This window comes from Python bivittatus, unplaced genomic scaffold (assembly GCF_059951505.1).
Source record: "Python bivittatus isolate LINGU-HERP-01145 unplaced genomic scaffold, Pbiv_v1 ctg000610_np1212, whole genome shotgun sequence".
In the NCBI taxonomy this organism is placed as follows: Eukaryota; Metazoa; Chordata; class Lepidosauria; order Squamata; family Pythonidae; genus Python; species Python bivittatus.
The window spans coordinates 47,484,864-47,502,298 of record NW_028277088.1 but is presented as its reverse complement, the minus strand read 5'-3'; the positions used below and the strand labels follow the sequence as shown (position 1 = coordinate 47,502,298).

The window sequence follows — 17,435 nt, the reverse complement described above, 5'->3', positions numbered from 1 at the left end:
TGCTTCTTCAGTTGCATTTTCTACACCTAAAGCCTTAACATTTCTCAACGTTTATTATTTTCTTTTCATGGACCAAGAAAAAATAAATGAAAAGGAAATATAATAGTGATATGTTGAAGAATGGAATTGAAATATATAGAATAGAATTGAAATATATATTATATTATATATTTCGATTCCATTCTTCAACATATCACTATTATTTGTATTCTCCTTTCTAATACATTTCATCATCTTAAATCATTTCAGCACTTTTTATTTTTAATTCCATTCCATCTGCCAGAGGCTCCTTGTTTAGTCCTTTTCATCCATTGCCATTTTTTTGAATTTCCATCAAAATTGCTTTGCATTCTCCCTCCTCTTTTAAGTGTTCATTGCTTTCTTTGACTATTCATTGTAACTATATTTTTCACTCTCCACACTTTATAAAATACTTTTCATTTTTACAGCAATCCTTCTTTTATATACATAATTTCTCACCCACATCTTTTGAGTTTTCTGTACCATAATTCTTTTCAGTCGGTTTCCAACAATTTCCACATCCTCTTTCACTTTCCATTCATTGTAAATCTTTTTTTTTTCTAATATTTTTTTCCACACAGGTTATGTGCTTTCTCTCCTTGCAGCCATTTTACTTTCATTCTTTCTTTTTTCATTTCTTCCACATCCATTTTTCCTCAAGATCTACTCTTGAAACTACCAAATAACAGGCTGTCCCAGTTAGAATCTCTCACTACCCTTGTACCCTTCACTAATTCTCTTAATCTCTCATCATAAACAATCCAATCAGTCATGCTTTTTCACTCATTCCTTTTCTAAGCGTAGGCACGAATAGTCTCACACTCACATTTTTTAAATAAACAAATCTTTTCTAAAAGAATGCACAACAAATAGTCATCATCTCATTAATTCTTGGGACTTTAAATAGCCCTCTCACTTTTTCTGTACTCTCTCCTCTTTTCCCTATGCATCGATCCATGACACCACAGATAATATTTTTCCTAAATCTGATGCCTTTTGAACGTTATACAGTTTTCCCTCAAACTCATCTCTGATTCTTCTATTAGCACTAGAGCACATCATGCAACCATCACCAACTAATGGATTCCTATTTCATACATATCCACAACCTAGAAGACATCAAATCATAGTTTCTGAGAAACATTTTCACTCTTTTACACATAAATAAACCTATAACTCCTTCACTCATTTCATTCATTAATTTGTACTCTTTATTATTTACTTCTTATACATTCCAAGTCACAGACTTCCATATGTCATTATCACTAGCAGATAGGCCCACAGATACTGATCTCTACCATCCATCATGACACTGGTAAATCAAAGCTTTCACATAATATATTTTAGTAAGATAGAGAAAGCGTAGACTAAGTTACCGGGATTGGTCATCCCCATGCACCATGCAGCATTCCCCGCTAAGAGTAAGCACAGTCCTGGTCAGTTTGAGCACATTTTGGCCAGTATGCCATAAGCACAAGCGAAATCCAGTTTTATCACAAGCACAAGCACACTATTTTATGTAAGCTGGAATGTTATGTAAATTGGAATTATGTAAGCTTGTCTATGGTTTTCCTGTTTAGTTCTATGTTGTACTTCTGCCCTATCCAACTAATCCATGAGGGTATCAGGCAACAGCAGTCAAAAAAAGGAGGGAAAATAAGCCAAGATCTGACCAAAGGAGACACTCTGCTTTTATGCTTTGCTTTGCTTTGCATATCTGCACAACTGATTCTGATTTGTTTCCAGCTTGTTAAAAAATAATTAAAATAAACTATAGGTTAGGACAACACATAAGTGTAGTCTTTGCACAAACATACAGAATGCATCACAGTAGCAATCTTTTATGCTTGGACTCCGTCAAAAGGATGGTAACCTAAGGCTTATTAGGACGTAAGTCCTAATAACTGGGAAGTTCCTGATTAAGAAAGAAATTCTGCTAGAGTCTATGAAAAATCACTGACAATTTGAATAAGCAATACTGAATTGGGTAACATAAAGACTCCCTAAACCTTTGGTCTAGGTTACTGCAAAACAGTGTTTATCAGAACTGATTATATAAATGGTAACAACTGTTTGAATTTAAAATGAATTATGTGGTTTCAAAAAAGGGAAGTTTGTCTTTCTGCTGCTGCTAAAAATGGGTGAGGAGATTCTCAGAACAATGACAGTTGGAGCACAGGAGAAGGGAAGACTTGGACAAAATCTAGCCCTCCACTAGTTTATGGTTAATTATCCTCTTTCTAAGCTACTGCCAATAAACTCTTCTCAGGAGTATTCCTCAAACTGCTGTAGTCTTTGTAGTCTATAGCCCCACATTTCTTGTCCATCCATTTTCTTCTGGATGAACTATGAGCTGAAGCTTGATCAACAGCCAAACCTTTCCAACGCCTCCATCCTGGGGAGCTCCTCCAACGACGTCCGTGGTCATCAGTTGAGAGAAATGACCTGCTGTCACTGCATATCCTGAGCAGGGCATTTTTAGGGTGGACAAGCAGAGAAAAAAAATGACCAAAATATCAGCAAAAAAAAAGAAATGGGTCCAAGACATAGCTTATCTACCTGGATGAAAGCAGTTTTTTTCTCTCAGAGTGGAAGTTATTAGACTCAAGTAAAACACCTTCAAATTCTATAAGAGGCTTATTTTTCTGGAACAGGAACTCACCGTTCCTTTCAAGGTTTGGAATGATAAGCAACTGGCTAGTTTTTACCTAACAATAAGGTGGTAAAGATGTAAGTGAGGACAGGTAGGTCGTAAGAACAATAATTGAAGCCAGAAAAGGTGATGGTTATTATTAAAAAAATTAAAAGCAGGGATATAAAAAGGAAGAAAAATACTAAAACTGAAAAGCATACACATGGTATAAAAAAGATAATTTCTACCACTCAAGAGTAATCAAGATTTGTTGACTCAAGAGTATTGCAAACAGCACAAGATAGAAAAATCAGCATTATATGGAGTAAATGGATAACTTAAAACTTTTCTCTAATTCCCAAAATACTATAATTGGTGATCTTCTAATGAAAATGGATTGTGAGAGATTAAACTCAGTTAAAAGGAGATTCTTCACATAGATCCAAGTGGAACTGCAGAATTCACTAACACAAAATATGATGACAGTCAGAAATTCTCTGCTTTACAGAGTGATCAGACAAATTCATAGAGGTCAACACTGTGACCTGATTCGCAAAACAAAAGTCCAAAATGGGAATCTACCTGGGCAATGGCTTAAATTATAACTAGCATACGGAATCTTAATCATATTATACCTTCTGTTTAAGCAATGATCCCTCTAATTTCTAATGCTGTGTGTGGAAAGAAATTGTTTTTTGTACAGCTTTTCCCAAACCAAGTGCAAATACACCACAAGTATATGAGTAAATTGCAACTACATGTAATAGTGACATATTTAAAAGTTTACATATTTCTTAGTGAAAGTATAGAAAGTAGAAAGTATAATTGTATGTGGAAAATAGGAAGGAATCCAACAGGTCAGCTTGGATTATAAAAATAAAACAAAATATACCTGAAAGAGGCAAAAGATTGATTTGAAAGATCAATAACGTGGTTCTATTTGCCACTCTAAAAATGATCCATTATGAGACAGGAACACCCTATAATGGGAAATGTTCAACTCCCTTCCCTTGTAAAGCCATCATGTCATACTTGAAAGGCCCCTTGCCTTCCTCACACTGTGAATTATAGGCCTTTTACCTGCATTCTAAATGTTAACTTTCAGATTTCTTCAAAGGAAAAACCGCTGTGTCTTTTTTGAATCAAAGAAACAAACAAGCAATAATCAGTTGAAGAAAGGGGGTCCACTATCCTTTCTTAAAAGTGCAGATGAGGACTTAACACACCAAATACTTAAGGAAAGTGGAGGTCTGCCATAATCAGCACAACTGGTCACTGAAAACTGGACAGAAGCCATTAGATGAATTAACATTTCTCTTGTGGTACTAACTGCATTTTTAAACAGAAGTTTCTAACATTTATTAATGAATAATGCCTACATTCCCCTATTACACTGGCAGATTTTCATTGGAACAATAAACAAAAAGGACTTCTTTAAGTCAGGATCACTTATTCATTCTCCAAACATGTTATGATGATTTTAACAAAGGCCATAGGTTAAGACCAAGACCACATATATATTACAAACTAAATGACTTACCATCAATCTTAGTTTCCCACTGGGATTTGTAGTTGTCTGAGGGTGCTAAGATTTTCCTGACAGAGACTTTTTAAGCAACTACAAGTCCTTCAATCCAGGAGAAGTCACCAGATTTGATAATGTGCACATACAATTTCTGTGGCCAGGGCTGCGAGTAGAAAAGTTCTTGAATCCCAACCTTCCAGAGTTGTAATTCTTGAAGTACTCACCTCTGAGAATTCCAGAGTTCTTAGGTTTACGGATATGGGTATCGATCTACCATCAGTACTTAAAACCAATAACAATTTGGAAATCTACATTGCTTACCTAGATATATGTAACGCTTGGCTATCCCAGATTCATCTTTCAGTTTAAAGTATGTATTATCAGTGAGATTCAATACTTTGATAGTTCCTGTCCAATAATAAGATCCAGGAGCTCCCATGATAACCAACTCCTATCAAAAGAAGAATTTCATCATGTTAAGCTTCTACAGTCAATGGAAATACATCTTTGAGATTCCTCATGCATGCATAACTAAATCCAGAAACAGAAAATACTTAAAAATAATGAAGTCATGGGAATGAAAGCTCTGAAAATGTAGAAAAGAGTGTAACAGAATAATCTCTCCCCACCCCACCCTGACATACATCCTAACCCTCCAGGCCTTTAGGAAGGCATTTAAGACCTGGCTATTCCCCCAGGACTTTGGGCCAGAATGAGCACAGTCCCCTTGAGATATTGTATGCTTCAGCCATATTCACCCTTTATCATATACCTGGTTTTAATTATATGTGTTGCTTTTATATCTGTTGATTTTGACTTTTTCTTTCATGTGTTGCCCAGAACCACATTGTCATTGGGTGCCCATATCAATGCTTTCAACCAATCAACCAATTTTTTTATTCGGCAATACAAATACTGTTCATTGGGAAACAGTAAAAATAGAAGTTTCAACATTCTAACAGACAAAACAGTGAGGAAATGTTTTGGTTTTGTAATCCATACACATAGAGTTAAAATGTCATCATCACCAAGACTTGAAAGTGATTTAAAAAGAGGCTTGCCTGCCTGCCTGCCTTCCCTTTAGAAAACATAGAACATCACATCTTGTTCCAAGCTGCCACTATCTGAATTCATCTCTAATTAAGACAAGTGATCAAATGTATCCTCAGCTGAGGCTGGTTGGTTCATAGAGAAATGGACCGAGATTAGGGTATTTGTCTACTTTAATCTTTTAGTATCGTAACAGAATTGCAAAATCCTGCCACAGTTTCTCTCTGTTTCCTCTTCTACTAAACAAAATCAAAGTGGGTTATTTTGAATCTCTTGCTCCTTCCTTTCCCAGGACCAAATTGTCACTTATTTTCTCTTCCAGTTCCCCTAATTAGTCTTGCATCCCTTTGTCAAGGCTATCTCTGCACTCTGCTACAGTTTTCACGCTAGCTCCCTACCACCCCAACTTCTCCATCTTAAAACTGCAGCAACAGAGGAACCAGCACAGCAGGCAGCAACTTCTTTAGGATCAGGCAAGTCAAATATTTGTCTGCTCCAGAGGATGGGCAATGTCATGACATAAATTGCCCAGATCCTGATCTAGATGAGAACCAAGAAAGGATGAAGTCACCAGCTCTTAAGACAATCTCCAGTTTGAACTACAGGGGAAGTGGACACTTATTCACTTAATGTATTGACTACAAAAAAGGTTCCAACGTAAAACAGAATTAATATTAAGCAATTTAAAAAAAAAAAATAGAATGCAACTTCCTGCCCTCAAATTTGTCTGCGAAAACCCATTTTGTACTAAACCAGTCAATTCTCCTTCCATAACTAGGACTGAGAGCAGCCCACATTAATTCCCTGCATATAATTAAAGGCAAATATGAAGTCTGTGTTCAAAGCCTAAACTAGTCTAAAGACCTGAATTGGGAGGAAGAATGATTTATTTATGCAGAGTATATCATAAATACTAAGATATGGCAGCGAGAAAAAATAACTCCATTTCCTTTTTAAGCCACCTTTGTCTATGTTCCCCAGTCCTCACAAGCCCTCACAAGAGTCCACATTTCTGAGTCCTCTAAGCTCTCTCTCTCTTCTCTGCCAGACCAAGAAACTGGCTACAGGTCAATGGGCATGGCTGCTTTAATATGGGTAAACAAAGAAGCAACTGAACATGCAATATTTTGGTGAGTGGCTGTCATCCAGGGACAGCCTTCTCATTTTTGAGCAGAAAACAGAATAAGCAGGACTGAACGCTCCTATATTAGGCACTTGCCTGTTTGACCCAGAGACCATTTATCTACACTTCCTGCTCATTGTGAACTGGCTAATGCTTGAGGCTGTGTGCTGAAAGTTCAAAGCCACCTTCTGAATGAGGAACAGGCAAGGGGAGTTCAGAGCATGGGAAAAGAAGCAGGCTTGATACTGCTGACAAGCAAGGAAACAGCTGCTGCTGACACTGTGCTGATGATCAAACACTTTATCGCAAAGGTTGCCACCCATTTCAGATTAACCTGGAAAGATCCCACTGCACTGTTTTGAACACCATGGTGTAAGTTTTGTTTACTGGATCCAGAGTGATTAAACCCACCAGGCCAAATTCAAAGCTGCCTTGAAAATTAGATATAGCCATGTCAAAGCCAGACATTACTAAAGCCATATGGCTGTCATAAAAAAAACAGTGGACCAGTATCTCATTTCCCGTTCAGAAAAGATACCAGGACAAAGGACTTGTCCATCAAATCCAACATGTCTTTTCTGACTGAGAAGAGCTGTTCAGATCTCTCATACTGTCTTTAAAAAAAAACAGAGATATTTCAAGACTGAATTTAGGATGTTCTACATGTAAAGTATGTGCTGTTTCACAGAACTATAGTACTGATCCAATGACACATAGAAATGGGGGGAAAAATCCCAATTCCCCACAAATAACAGTCCAAACTTCAGTTATTTTGCCATCAAACTTTGGTGGCATGATTTTTGGGTGGGGGCTGGAGTGGAAGGGTAGAAATAGGAGCAATTTGCCTCCCAAAAGCCTCTTATTCCTGTTCCTGTACTCAACCCTCCACCCCCACAAAAGAAAAAGGAACAAAAACATTATGACCACCCCTTTCAGTGATGAAACCATACTTCTAGTGAATTCACCTGTAGCCCTCCAGCTGGTCAATGGCAGGAGTGATGAGGGCCTGGCCCAAGGAAACTTGCTCAGCCTTCTTTTAAATGTAAGAGGCCCCAGATTCAATCCTGATAAAATTGGGAAGTCCCCTTTTCCAAACCCTGAAGTGCCACTATCACTCAGAATAGACACTTCTGAGCTATAGGCACCAATCTCTGTACACAGCTGCTTCTTCAACTCTACTTGGTGACACGAAAGAGATACTTTATGTTGGAGCACACCGAATGAGTACATTAGTACAAGCCTTGATTGACCAAAATTCTTAGTTTTGTAATGCAAATCATTTTTACAATTTTTTAAGTGGTATCCTAAGTGTGTGGCATGAACTTCTTAATTCAAAGGATTTGAGGAACAGTAGATGGGGTTGGCAAGGTAGTCTCAAGATTAGAGATCCTAGCGTGCATGAGTAGCACAAATATGTTTGGGTTAAACTAAGCTTTCAGCATACTGGGCAAAATGTGCCAAACCTGACCAGGAATGTCCTTATTGTCTGCATGTGGCACAGTGTGACAAAGGCTAGTAATCCAGTCTACATCTTCTCTAACTAAAAAAAGATTTGTAGGCCAAGGCTGACAAATGAGGGGTGGTAGATATAAGTATGAGACCATCTGGTGAGGACCATGCAAGACTGCAGCTTGAAATGTAAGAGAAGTAAATGGTAAAAAGTATGAATTAATGGAGGAATTGGAGGAAATAAAAACAGATATATTGTGTGAGTGCACAACTAAGAGAAAGGTGAAGGCTGTAACAGATGTGAATGAAGGTGGCCTGACCCTTAAATGAATACATATGTGGAAGCAGTATAGGTTTAATTATGAATGAAAGGACTAAAATGAACTTATTATTTGGTATCATGTAAGTTGCTGTGGATGTGTCTGAAGTAGGAATCCATAGGCTGGCAATAGTTTCGGGTTTTTCATGCTTGCTAGAGAATGGTGTTCATGGAAAAAAGAGATAGGAGTTTTGAGGAAAATTGTGCAACATTCTAAATGACTGAAACCTGAGGAAATAATTAATCTGTTAGATGACAGGAATGGATAGGTAGGAATGAGATCAGAAAGTACAGAAAAAGGTATTGGGCCATTTGGAGACTCAAGAATGAATTAGAATGGTGGCTACTGAATATCTGCCTAGAAAAAAGGTATGTTTCAAATACATGCTTCGAACAGAAGTCTGTTCATACAGGTACACGAGAAAGGAATGGATATAAATCTAAAAGCATGACTGATATGAGATTTTACAGTGCAAGGCTGAGGAAATTAATGAAGAACCAAGGATTATTTTAGGTTCTGAATTGGGACAGGCCATTTTTTGACATGTCAAGAGTGGATACTGGGGAAAAAATGGGCATGGAAGAAATGAAAAGAAATAAAAGAAACAAGAGTGAAAGCAGAATGGCAGCAGGAAGGGTAAGTATGAGTCCTATATGAAAAGGAGATACATTAATCTAGGAAAGAGGATGAGGAAAGCAGATACAGAAGTTACTTGGAACAGTATGGAGTTCTTCTTCCCTTTCTGTACATTGCACCGTTTATCCTGAAAGGGAATAGTGTGATGGTATGTATGTATATAATAATGTGTGCATATATGTAATCAATTAAATCAACATTTAAAAGCCAAACACTTCTTTATTCAATAGTGAAGCCTTCTCACCATGCTACACTACTCACCTCTGTGAAGAAACCTGCTATTCCAGCCTGACATGAACCATGCTCTTCACCATATTTCTTCTTATATTCTAAGGCAGAAAACAAAAAACAAGCGAAGAAGAAATACAGTCATGTCAGTCTCCACCAGAAATGTGTAGTTCCCAACTCCACAGTCTCCTCTCCTCCTCTTTATTCCACATGTACCGTCATAACTGAGACAGTGAGGTCCACTGCAGAGCAAATCCTGGGACATCAGCAAACTGCAGACTTGACTATTGTGACACCAAATGATATCATTCACAGATTAAAACTGCTTTCCAAAGTTTGAGGAAAACATATTTTGGATTGTTTATAAAAGGAAGTAAAAAGCTAAAAATGCAAAAGTCCAGCTGATGGAGAGCTTGATGATTTGCTCACAGAAACTTAATTAAAAGGCTAATTGGAGGCTGAATAATCCTTGGTCAGTTCTTAATGAAGTAAAGCTAAAACACTCATAAGTCCATTGTCTAAAGTTAAAACTCTGTTACCCCTGCTTCCCTCAGTTCTCTCCTGTTGAATTCTTATCTTATCCTATTTGTCGCTCTACTGTAACAATTTAGACTCTACACTTTTGGGGACAGAAGATCCATTTGTGGACTCCTCTTAGCCCATAAAGTGTCATGAACATTGACAACAGTGGGGATGACCAAAGTTATTGCTACCATTATTACATATGAGTATTAGTACTTCTATTATTAAACAGCAGTCCAGTGAACAAAGGACAGTACAAGGAAGTCCTGGGATTTATTAGGCCTGGGCTGAAGAAACACTCCAACCAATTCCTCCAGAGCTCATTTCTTGTTTATATATTCAATTGTGTACAACCTTTTCACCTAGGAACATCACTCGGGGCAGCTACAATATGCACACTGGATGGCACTAGACTCAGATGCATCAGCTTTGTGATTGAGTTTACTGATTTCCCAAAGTAATATATGTTTGGCTCAGTGTGATCTGTGAAAGCAACTATTTTGGTCTGTGTGAAGGAGTGAAGTTGGAGTTGGTGTCTGTGCTTGGGAAAGGTAAGCTGCAGCCAGGCAGAAACACTTCTCGCCCCATTTCCCTCCTTTCCCTGACTACTCACAAGCATCCAGACCAGCTTTCCAGTTGCCTGTGATAATAAGCCACACCCTGGTGTTTCAATGATGTGCCGAGTGGAGGAGGAGGAGGAGGGTGTGTGTGTGAGAGGAAAGGTGACAAGCAAATGGCCTACAGACAGGGAAGCAGAGGCGACGTCTGAGGTTTGGCAGCTATTGCAAGCAGGCAAGAGGACTATCATTCAACTGCCAGGACCACCAGTTGTGGTGAGCAGCATATCTTGGTGGGAGTCCTGCCTGGAGCTTGGAGCTTTGCTGGAAGCTGAGTAGTAACTAGAAGAGGAACAACCACACTGAGGCAGCACCTCATCCCAACTAGTGCAAAAATATTTGGAAAAAAGGCAAAGGTTGTACGCCACTCTACAGACTTTATATATATTTGTATAGACTTTATACACTTTATAGACTTTTGCTTGAACTAAGTATTAAAGGAATGAGTATTAAAGACATATTTACAGGACAACATCACCTTGTAAGTCCCAGATGGGTAGAGAGCAATAGTCTGTTGTTGGGGACGGTGTGTGCTGCAATAAAGCGTTTTGTATAGATTTGCTATGCTGTGGTATTGTGATGGAATGGAATTATGAAGGCCAAACTCAGGGAGGGAAACATGCTCTTTCGTCTCCTGAGGGGCGAGGAAGAGATAAGAGGATGAGGCTGGCACCTCCCTGAGGAATTCACTCTGTTTTCACTGGCTGACTGTGGGAACTAAGTTTCAGTCTGGGAAGATTCTTGCTAGAGGTCGTAGCTAATAAACATTGCTGAACTGAATCTGCATGGTCTCCTGGAGTTCCTTGGGCTAGGCCTGACAGGTATGTCCAGTCCTTGAAAAGCAAAGAGCTCTCACAGTCTGTCAACCATGGTTGGCAAAATGGCTGATCCCAGCCCACTGTGGTTTACTGAGGAAATCACAATCAACAAATCTTGGCTGACAAATTTTAACTAGGCTATTCCCCACTAATGTTTTATAGCATCATCCAGCCACCGTTGAGGTGACACCAAGCCAGTTCTCATACCTGTTGTTTTAGCACAGCTATGGCTCCAGAAGCTGCTTTCAATCAATAATGGAGAGCATAATAAACCAAGATACCCCAGGAATTGTGTAATTCTGCGAAGGCAGAAAGCTGCAAACAATCTTTTCAGTTATCTCTCCTACTCTCACAATATTATCACTACATTTATTTGGAGAAAGTGAAAGTATGTCAAACCAACGTGAGGCCAGTTTTAATGTGTATCTTAGATGCGCCCTAAGAATCTCATGCTTCATTGCTCATAGTCTCAACCAGAGGTTTAAATTGGTCTGAGCAGCTTCTGAACTTCATTTTCAAATCCCCGGCAAACAAAATAATGTGCCATTAGAGGGGGGGTGGAATATCCCACTTCCTGCTTCTTGCAACATGCTCCCAAGGATAACTACAAATTCAGAGAAATGTCAATGTGCTTTGGTTTCTGAAAACAGCCACCATGTAGCCTGGTAACTCTCTGGAACTGCCAACCACCAACTAAATTGCAAGGAATAAACAGGGAATTATTTGGCAGATTGTCCTGTGGGGAACTCAATGTATTCCTTAAGGTTTGACAGACCATAAGAATAATAAATCTCACTTCAGAAACTCTGTTCAAAAGAAAACAGAAAGGAATAGTAACTGGACTGGCCAGTACTTTTATGAAAAGATTCCTTAAATTGCATAAAATATCTAAAAACAAAACAAAACTATTCATCCCATTAAAACCTATGAATTGAAACCAATTTATCATCGATAAACCAGTCTTCCATAAGTTACTGCTCTCAAGAGGCAGCGCACCACAAAAAATGCAGTTAACAGATAGTGATCTGAGGTTAGATTTATCATGAACACTAAATAAACTTGATGTGATCACCGACCCAAAGTGTAAGAGCTTTAAAAAGTTGCTGTCTCTGATCACCTGGCGGCTAAAGTTTTGGATCAGAGAATCAAGTTCTAGCCCATTCTCAGCCATAGTAACTCACTTTCTCTCAGCCCAACCTATCATGTAGGGTTGTTGTTTTTTGGGTGGTTGGCAAAACAGGAAAAGGGAATGCTATATATGTCATGGGTATAAATCTAATCAACACATAAATAAATGACATCTGCAATGATGGAGGGTGGGAACAAACACCCCCACACCTCACTGTCCTCATAACTACCTAAACTTTGGGGGCAAACCTTGGAAAATTAAGATTCTAAAAGATGCAGCAACTATTTCCTTCTAACACAAGGAAGGTAATGAAGATGGGAGTAGTGGTAGCTCACCTGACTCCACTGTCCATCTTTTTGTGCGCCATTTAAATGAACTCTGATGTTATTTTAGAAAGTTCCATGATTTAAAAAAAGACTTAGACTTGCACATCGCACTAAGCCAAGACTTACTTTATGGTTTGTTGAATGAACCATAACTGACAGCTCATATAACATACAAAGCCATTAGCTGTGATTTACAAATTACAATGTCTAGGTTTATACGTCTCGCCCAAATATGATATGCATCTGAGTTTAACTGATAGGAATGCTTCCCCAAATGGAGGCCTATATTTTAACCAGGGTTAGGAGAACAGGAACGACCCACAGGCTTGCATTCTTTTTTCCCCATCTCTTGTTATTTTTGAGTGCAAATCAGGCCAAATCCCTAATATTTGGATTTATCTATGATACAGATGTATGCCTGCACCTATCTCAGTGCTTGATCATTCTAATTTAACTCTGTCCATGCTTAACTTTATCTAATATTGTGATATAGTTAACTCTGATGGAGAAAGGAAGAAATCTACACATGAAATTTCTACAGTAGGTTCCCCACTTCAGAAATAATATCACTACAGAAGATAGGAGCATGAGAAACACTACAATTTTGAGGACTATAAAGCAGACGTCTATTTTCTACAGATCTATTATTCTGTTTTTGCTGAGAGAAATCCATACAAATTTGCCTTGTTCAGAAAATGATATTCAGCACATACTGAATGTCAGATTCAACACTCATTGCATTTTGCAGTTTCTATCCCACCCTCAATTTCTATTTGTGTCTTCTTTAGTTGCAGTCTTCAGGCCAAGGAACTCACAGTTCCTTTCTGGAAGTACATGAGAAAGAATTATCATAGGCAGGAGGGATCTATTTAATTTTAAAATGCAACTCCTTCTGAACAATTTGTTATAGACATATCTGTAGATGTAGCTAATTAGCCACAATAAAAAGCTGGATGTTACTGTATTCTCCAAAAGCAAATGTAGTCATCCTATGTGATGGGACACTTTGGCAGTTGAGACACATACCTAGCAAGTCCCCAATTTTCAATCCAGTTTCCAGCACAATAAATTGCATGCTAGCTGTGCCAAATCTATCAATTTTCTACCCACTGCTTGACAGATCTTGGGTCAACTCACTTCTATTTTTATGGATATTTCTGGCTGATACCTTTTCAAATTAAGAGTGAGTTACTGGGTTATTTTGCTCAAAAAGGTTTCTGCATATCAAACATGTGCACATCCACACAGATTTGTGCTCATCTCTATTTCTGATATTGCATTTGTAATGCAGGTTTATATTGTATAACCCTTAAAGCAGATCCAGCCAAAAGAAAGGAAAAACTAACCAAGTGGGAAGATTTTATGGCTTCCTCTCCTTTTATTAAAGATGAGATGAATTCATGGCTCCAAACATGGAACTAAAAGCAGACAATCATACTCCAAACAGTTGTCTGCAAAAAGTTTGTTAATGATCAAAAACATAAAAGGTTACAAATTCCAGGCTCATGGTTTTCCCCCTATTTTTCTAGCTTAACTAACTGGCATGTGTAAAAAAGAAAGGTTAATTTATAATGTATAACATCAATCACCAATTGCAAAATCCAATTTAACTCAGTTCTTGCCAATTTTTTTTTCCTGAAGCCTTTTATTTCACCACTGTCTCAGAGCACATTCTGGATTTGGAGGAAAAGCAATCACTGGAAAATCACAATGTATTAAAAGATAGAGTCATTCCTAAGCTCTGTCCAAAATAAATCCAGTCCATTTTATTTCCTATCATAAGGAACGAGAGATTTTCCAAAAGATATTTAGCTCTCACTACATAGGAAAAGAAGAATTGATCAAGATATTCTGGGGGGTTGGGGGTTTTTTCCCCCCTGTACTAAAGTATGATTTGTTGAATAGGCCACAATAGGAGTCATACATCACACCATGCCATAAATTATGTGACCACAATGACTGGATATATACATCACACTAAGCTAAATCCAAGCAAACCACCTTTTGGCTTAGTGCAATCCAGTCCATAACAGATACCTTTTTTCAAAGTAGCAAACTAGTTTTACCTCTCAATACTCAAGAGATTGGGGTGGGGGGTGGGGGGGAAATCAGTTCACTTCAGTGTTGCTCTCTTCAACTTCTAACTCTCAGGGAAGGCAATAAAAATGCACTTTTAAAAAAACCAGGAAATCCAAGAAAGTCCATTCCAGATTTTTTTTCCTTATTATTTAGTCTAGATAGGCACCGATCTTCCTTAATTGATCTATTGGGTATCTTGCATTACTAAGTACATTTAAGCCATAAAAAGATGCAGCTTCTGAAGCCTTTTAAGCTGAAATCTGAAATTCCACCCAACCGTGTCCCCCACTCTAGATGAAATGGTACAAACTGAACCTTATGTCTAAATAACAGAATCTAGAAATCAAAGGCCATTTCCCCAGTGGGGACTTATAGCATCTTCACAGCATCACCCGGTCATCACTTAAGCGATACAAAGCCTGAATCATTACTATTATTTAAAAATGAAGATTGGATGACTTCAGAAGATGCTATAAGTTGCAAGTGAAGAAAGGACCTTAGAATAGTCAAGATGGAGAGTTTGCATGTTTATTTATCTTATTTAGTGGCGTGCAATGTATAAAACATAGTTATCTTCAAGAACAATAAAACCAAGACAAAATATTAAAATGAAATGCAATTGGTGCAAAAAAAGCAGCAAGACATAGGGATAATTTTTACTCCCCAACGTTCTCTAGAGAGGTTTGGAGAAAGCAGTCCTAGAAGTTTATTTATTTTTCAAGAGAGGAAGAGCAAGGTTCACATTTCCATTTAGTCAACATGCATAGCAGTTTCACAGATCAGCCTACCTCAGAGGCTGATAAGGCTAAAATGAGGTTATGCTATATCAGACTTAAGTTAATTGAGGAGAAGATGGAGTACCAATGATTACTCCTTTGTTAATACATTATCAGAAAAGGACATTCAAAAAGCAAAAGAGAGGACCCTGATAATGAAATTTATTATGCATGGTGTGGTCCAAGGAGATCAAGATGGCAACAGAAATGAGGAGAAAGAGGAGGAGGAGAAGAGGAACAGGAAGAGAATGAATACAACCAAAGCAGGGACTTAGAGTTAGACTGCAGTTCCCCGATGATAAAGCATCGGCTGGTAGGTTTTGCATCATGAGTTGAATGGAGAGGATTTCAGGCACAACTGAAAAAGCCTGCAGCTGTTTAGTACACAGTTCTTCAGTTAGTGGGCTGGGACTCGCTTCACAGCCTGTGGAATTCAAAACAGCAGCGTTCATGCCAGAGCAAGGAAATAACTGATTCAAGACAGACAACTGGCCCCATTGAACAGGTGGTGCAACACTCCATACATTTGTACATAAATGGATAGAATGAAAGAAAACATATCCTTTAAAATCTGGAAATGTATAGCTTTTTTTAAACCCAGCCATCCAAATCTTGCTTAAACAGCAGGTACTGATATTGCCTTTGAAGGAGGTTCAAGCCCAGCCTTTGACAGACTGGAACAGTTGGATAGCAACTACCAAAAGTAACTCTCAGTATCAGCCTTCCCCAACCCAGTGCCTCCAGATGTTCTGGGAATTACACTCCCAACACATCTGGAAAGCCCCAAATAGAGGAAAGTTGTCCTCTATTTTTCATTGTATTGGGACAGAAATTACAGGAATAATACAGTTAAGCCATAATTTATATTTACGTGAAAAAGACAGCATGCTAAATGTACTGAGTGCCACAACTATAATTAATAAGGGGAATATTACAGTGAAATCTATCACAAGTAATAGCACAGATAAGGAAAAATCAATATGCTCCCTTACCTTCATAGCAAGGTATTAACTTTTTACCATTCGACCCAAGGTTGGGAGGGATGATGTTGCAAAAGCCATGAGGAAGGATGTACTCAGTTTCATAGTAGACATTTTTCCAACGATGTGCACAGGCCTAAAGAAAAGGAGGAAACACTTTTAAAAAGTCATCAGTGGGTAGAATTTTTTTTCCAGAAAGTAGTAGGACAAATGTCCAGCTAAGGGTAACATCTGCACAGATTAAGCTGATCTTGAAATGCTAAGCAAAGTTAGACTTGGTTACCTCTTGAATGTCAACAACCAGGAAATCCCAACGTTCAATAATAAACTGGAAAGTTGAAACCAATCCTAGAAGACGGCAATGGCAAACCACTTGCATATTGCTGCCAAAAGAACCCTACATGGATGTGCCCATGAAGTCAGCAGGAGTTGAGCTAGACTCAGAAGAAAATTTATGCAAGCCAGTCACTATGCTTCCTTTATACCATGATTGGGCAAACTTTTTCTCAGATGGGGGCTGAATGGCAGAAGGATTATGAGTAGGGCCATAGCCAAAAGTACATGCAAACTTTCCTCCTCCCTCTCTAACCCTCTAATCCTAACCCTACAGTGCAAAAAGTGTAAAAAAAAAAAAAAAAAGGATCTCTCCTATCAGAAACCAGAATCCTTGTTCCACAGTTTGCCCACTCCTACAACTATAGGCCATGGGTTTCAGGTTCACTTCTTTCAAGCATGCTCCATTCAACAATATAAACGTAATTACATTTGCTGATCTGAGATTAATCGTGCAATCCTCCTGATACCCTTAGTCCTATATAAAGAACTTTTATGGCAGAACATGGAATAGTCCTACAAAGCATGTTTATAATAGTCCTCTCCTTTGATACCTAAGCAAGCTCACAAGAAACTGAACTTGGTTTTTTGCTCTTTTAAGCAGCCCCCAGTTAGGGTTTTTAATTTCATTTTTAATTCCATACATTTGCTATATTCCATTTTTTTAAAAAACAATCATGAAATATTTATATTTGAAATGTTCAGGAAACAGCTTCTTTTCTGAAGTATTTCCACTATGAATACAAAATACAGGCAAACATTCTACTTGAAGAGGGTATTCCATAGGCAGCGTATAACATTAAGGCCAAAGTTCTACAAGTCTCTAGAGGAAACTGGAAAAGCAAACTTACTGCAAGAAAGAAGGAATTTT

General features: G+C 38.2%; 1 protein-coding gene across 3 annotated transcripts in view; it reads right to left on the bottom strand.

The window, feature by feature from the left end:
- ITGA9 (integrin subunit alpha 9) overlaps nucleotides 1-17,435 on the bottom strand; it is a 228,395-nt gene that overhangs the window by 190,392 nt on the left and 20,568 nt on the right. For all 3 annotated transcript variants that reach the window (XR_015797714.1, XM_088149934.1, XM_088149933.1), the window contains exons 4-7: nucleotides 16,244-16,367; nucleotides 9,018-9,085; nucleotides 4,500-4,629; nucleotides 2,399-2,484 (exon numbers count right to left, since the gene is read on the bottom strand). Coding sequence is in view for 2 of the 3 variants with exons in the window: in XM_088149934.1 (XP_088006060.1) it covers nucleotides 2,399-2,484; nucleotides 4,500-4,629; nucleotides 9,018-9,085; nucleotides 16,244-16,367 (408 nt within the window). In the remaining variant the exon portion in view is untranslated. The remainder of the gene's footprint in view (nucleotides 1-2,398; nucleotides 2,485-4,499; nucleotides 4,630-9,017; nucleotides 9,086-16,243; nucleotides 16,368-17,435) is intronic.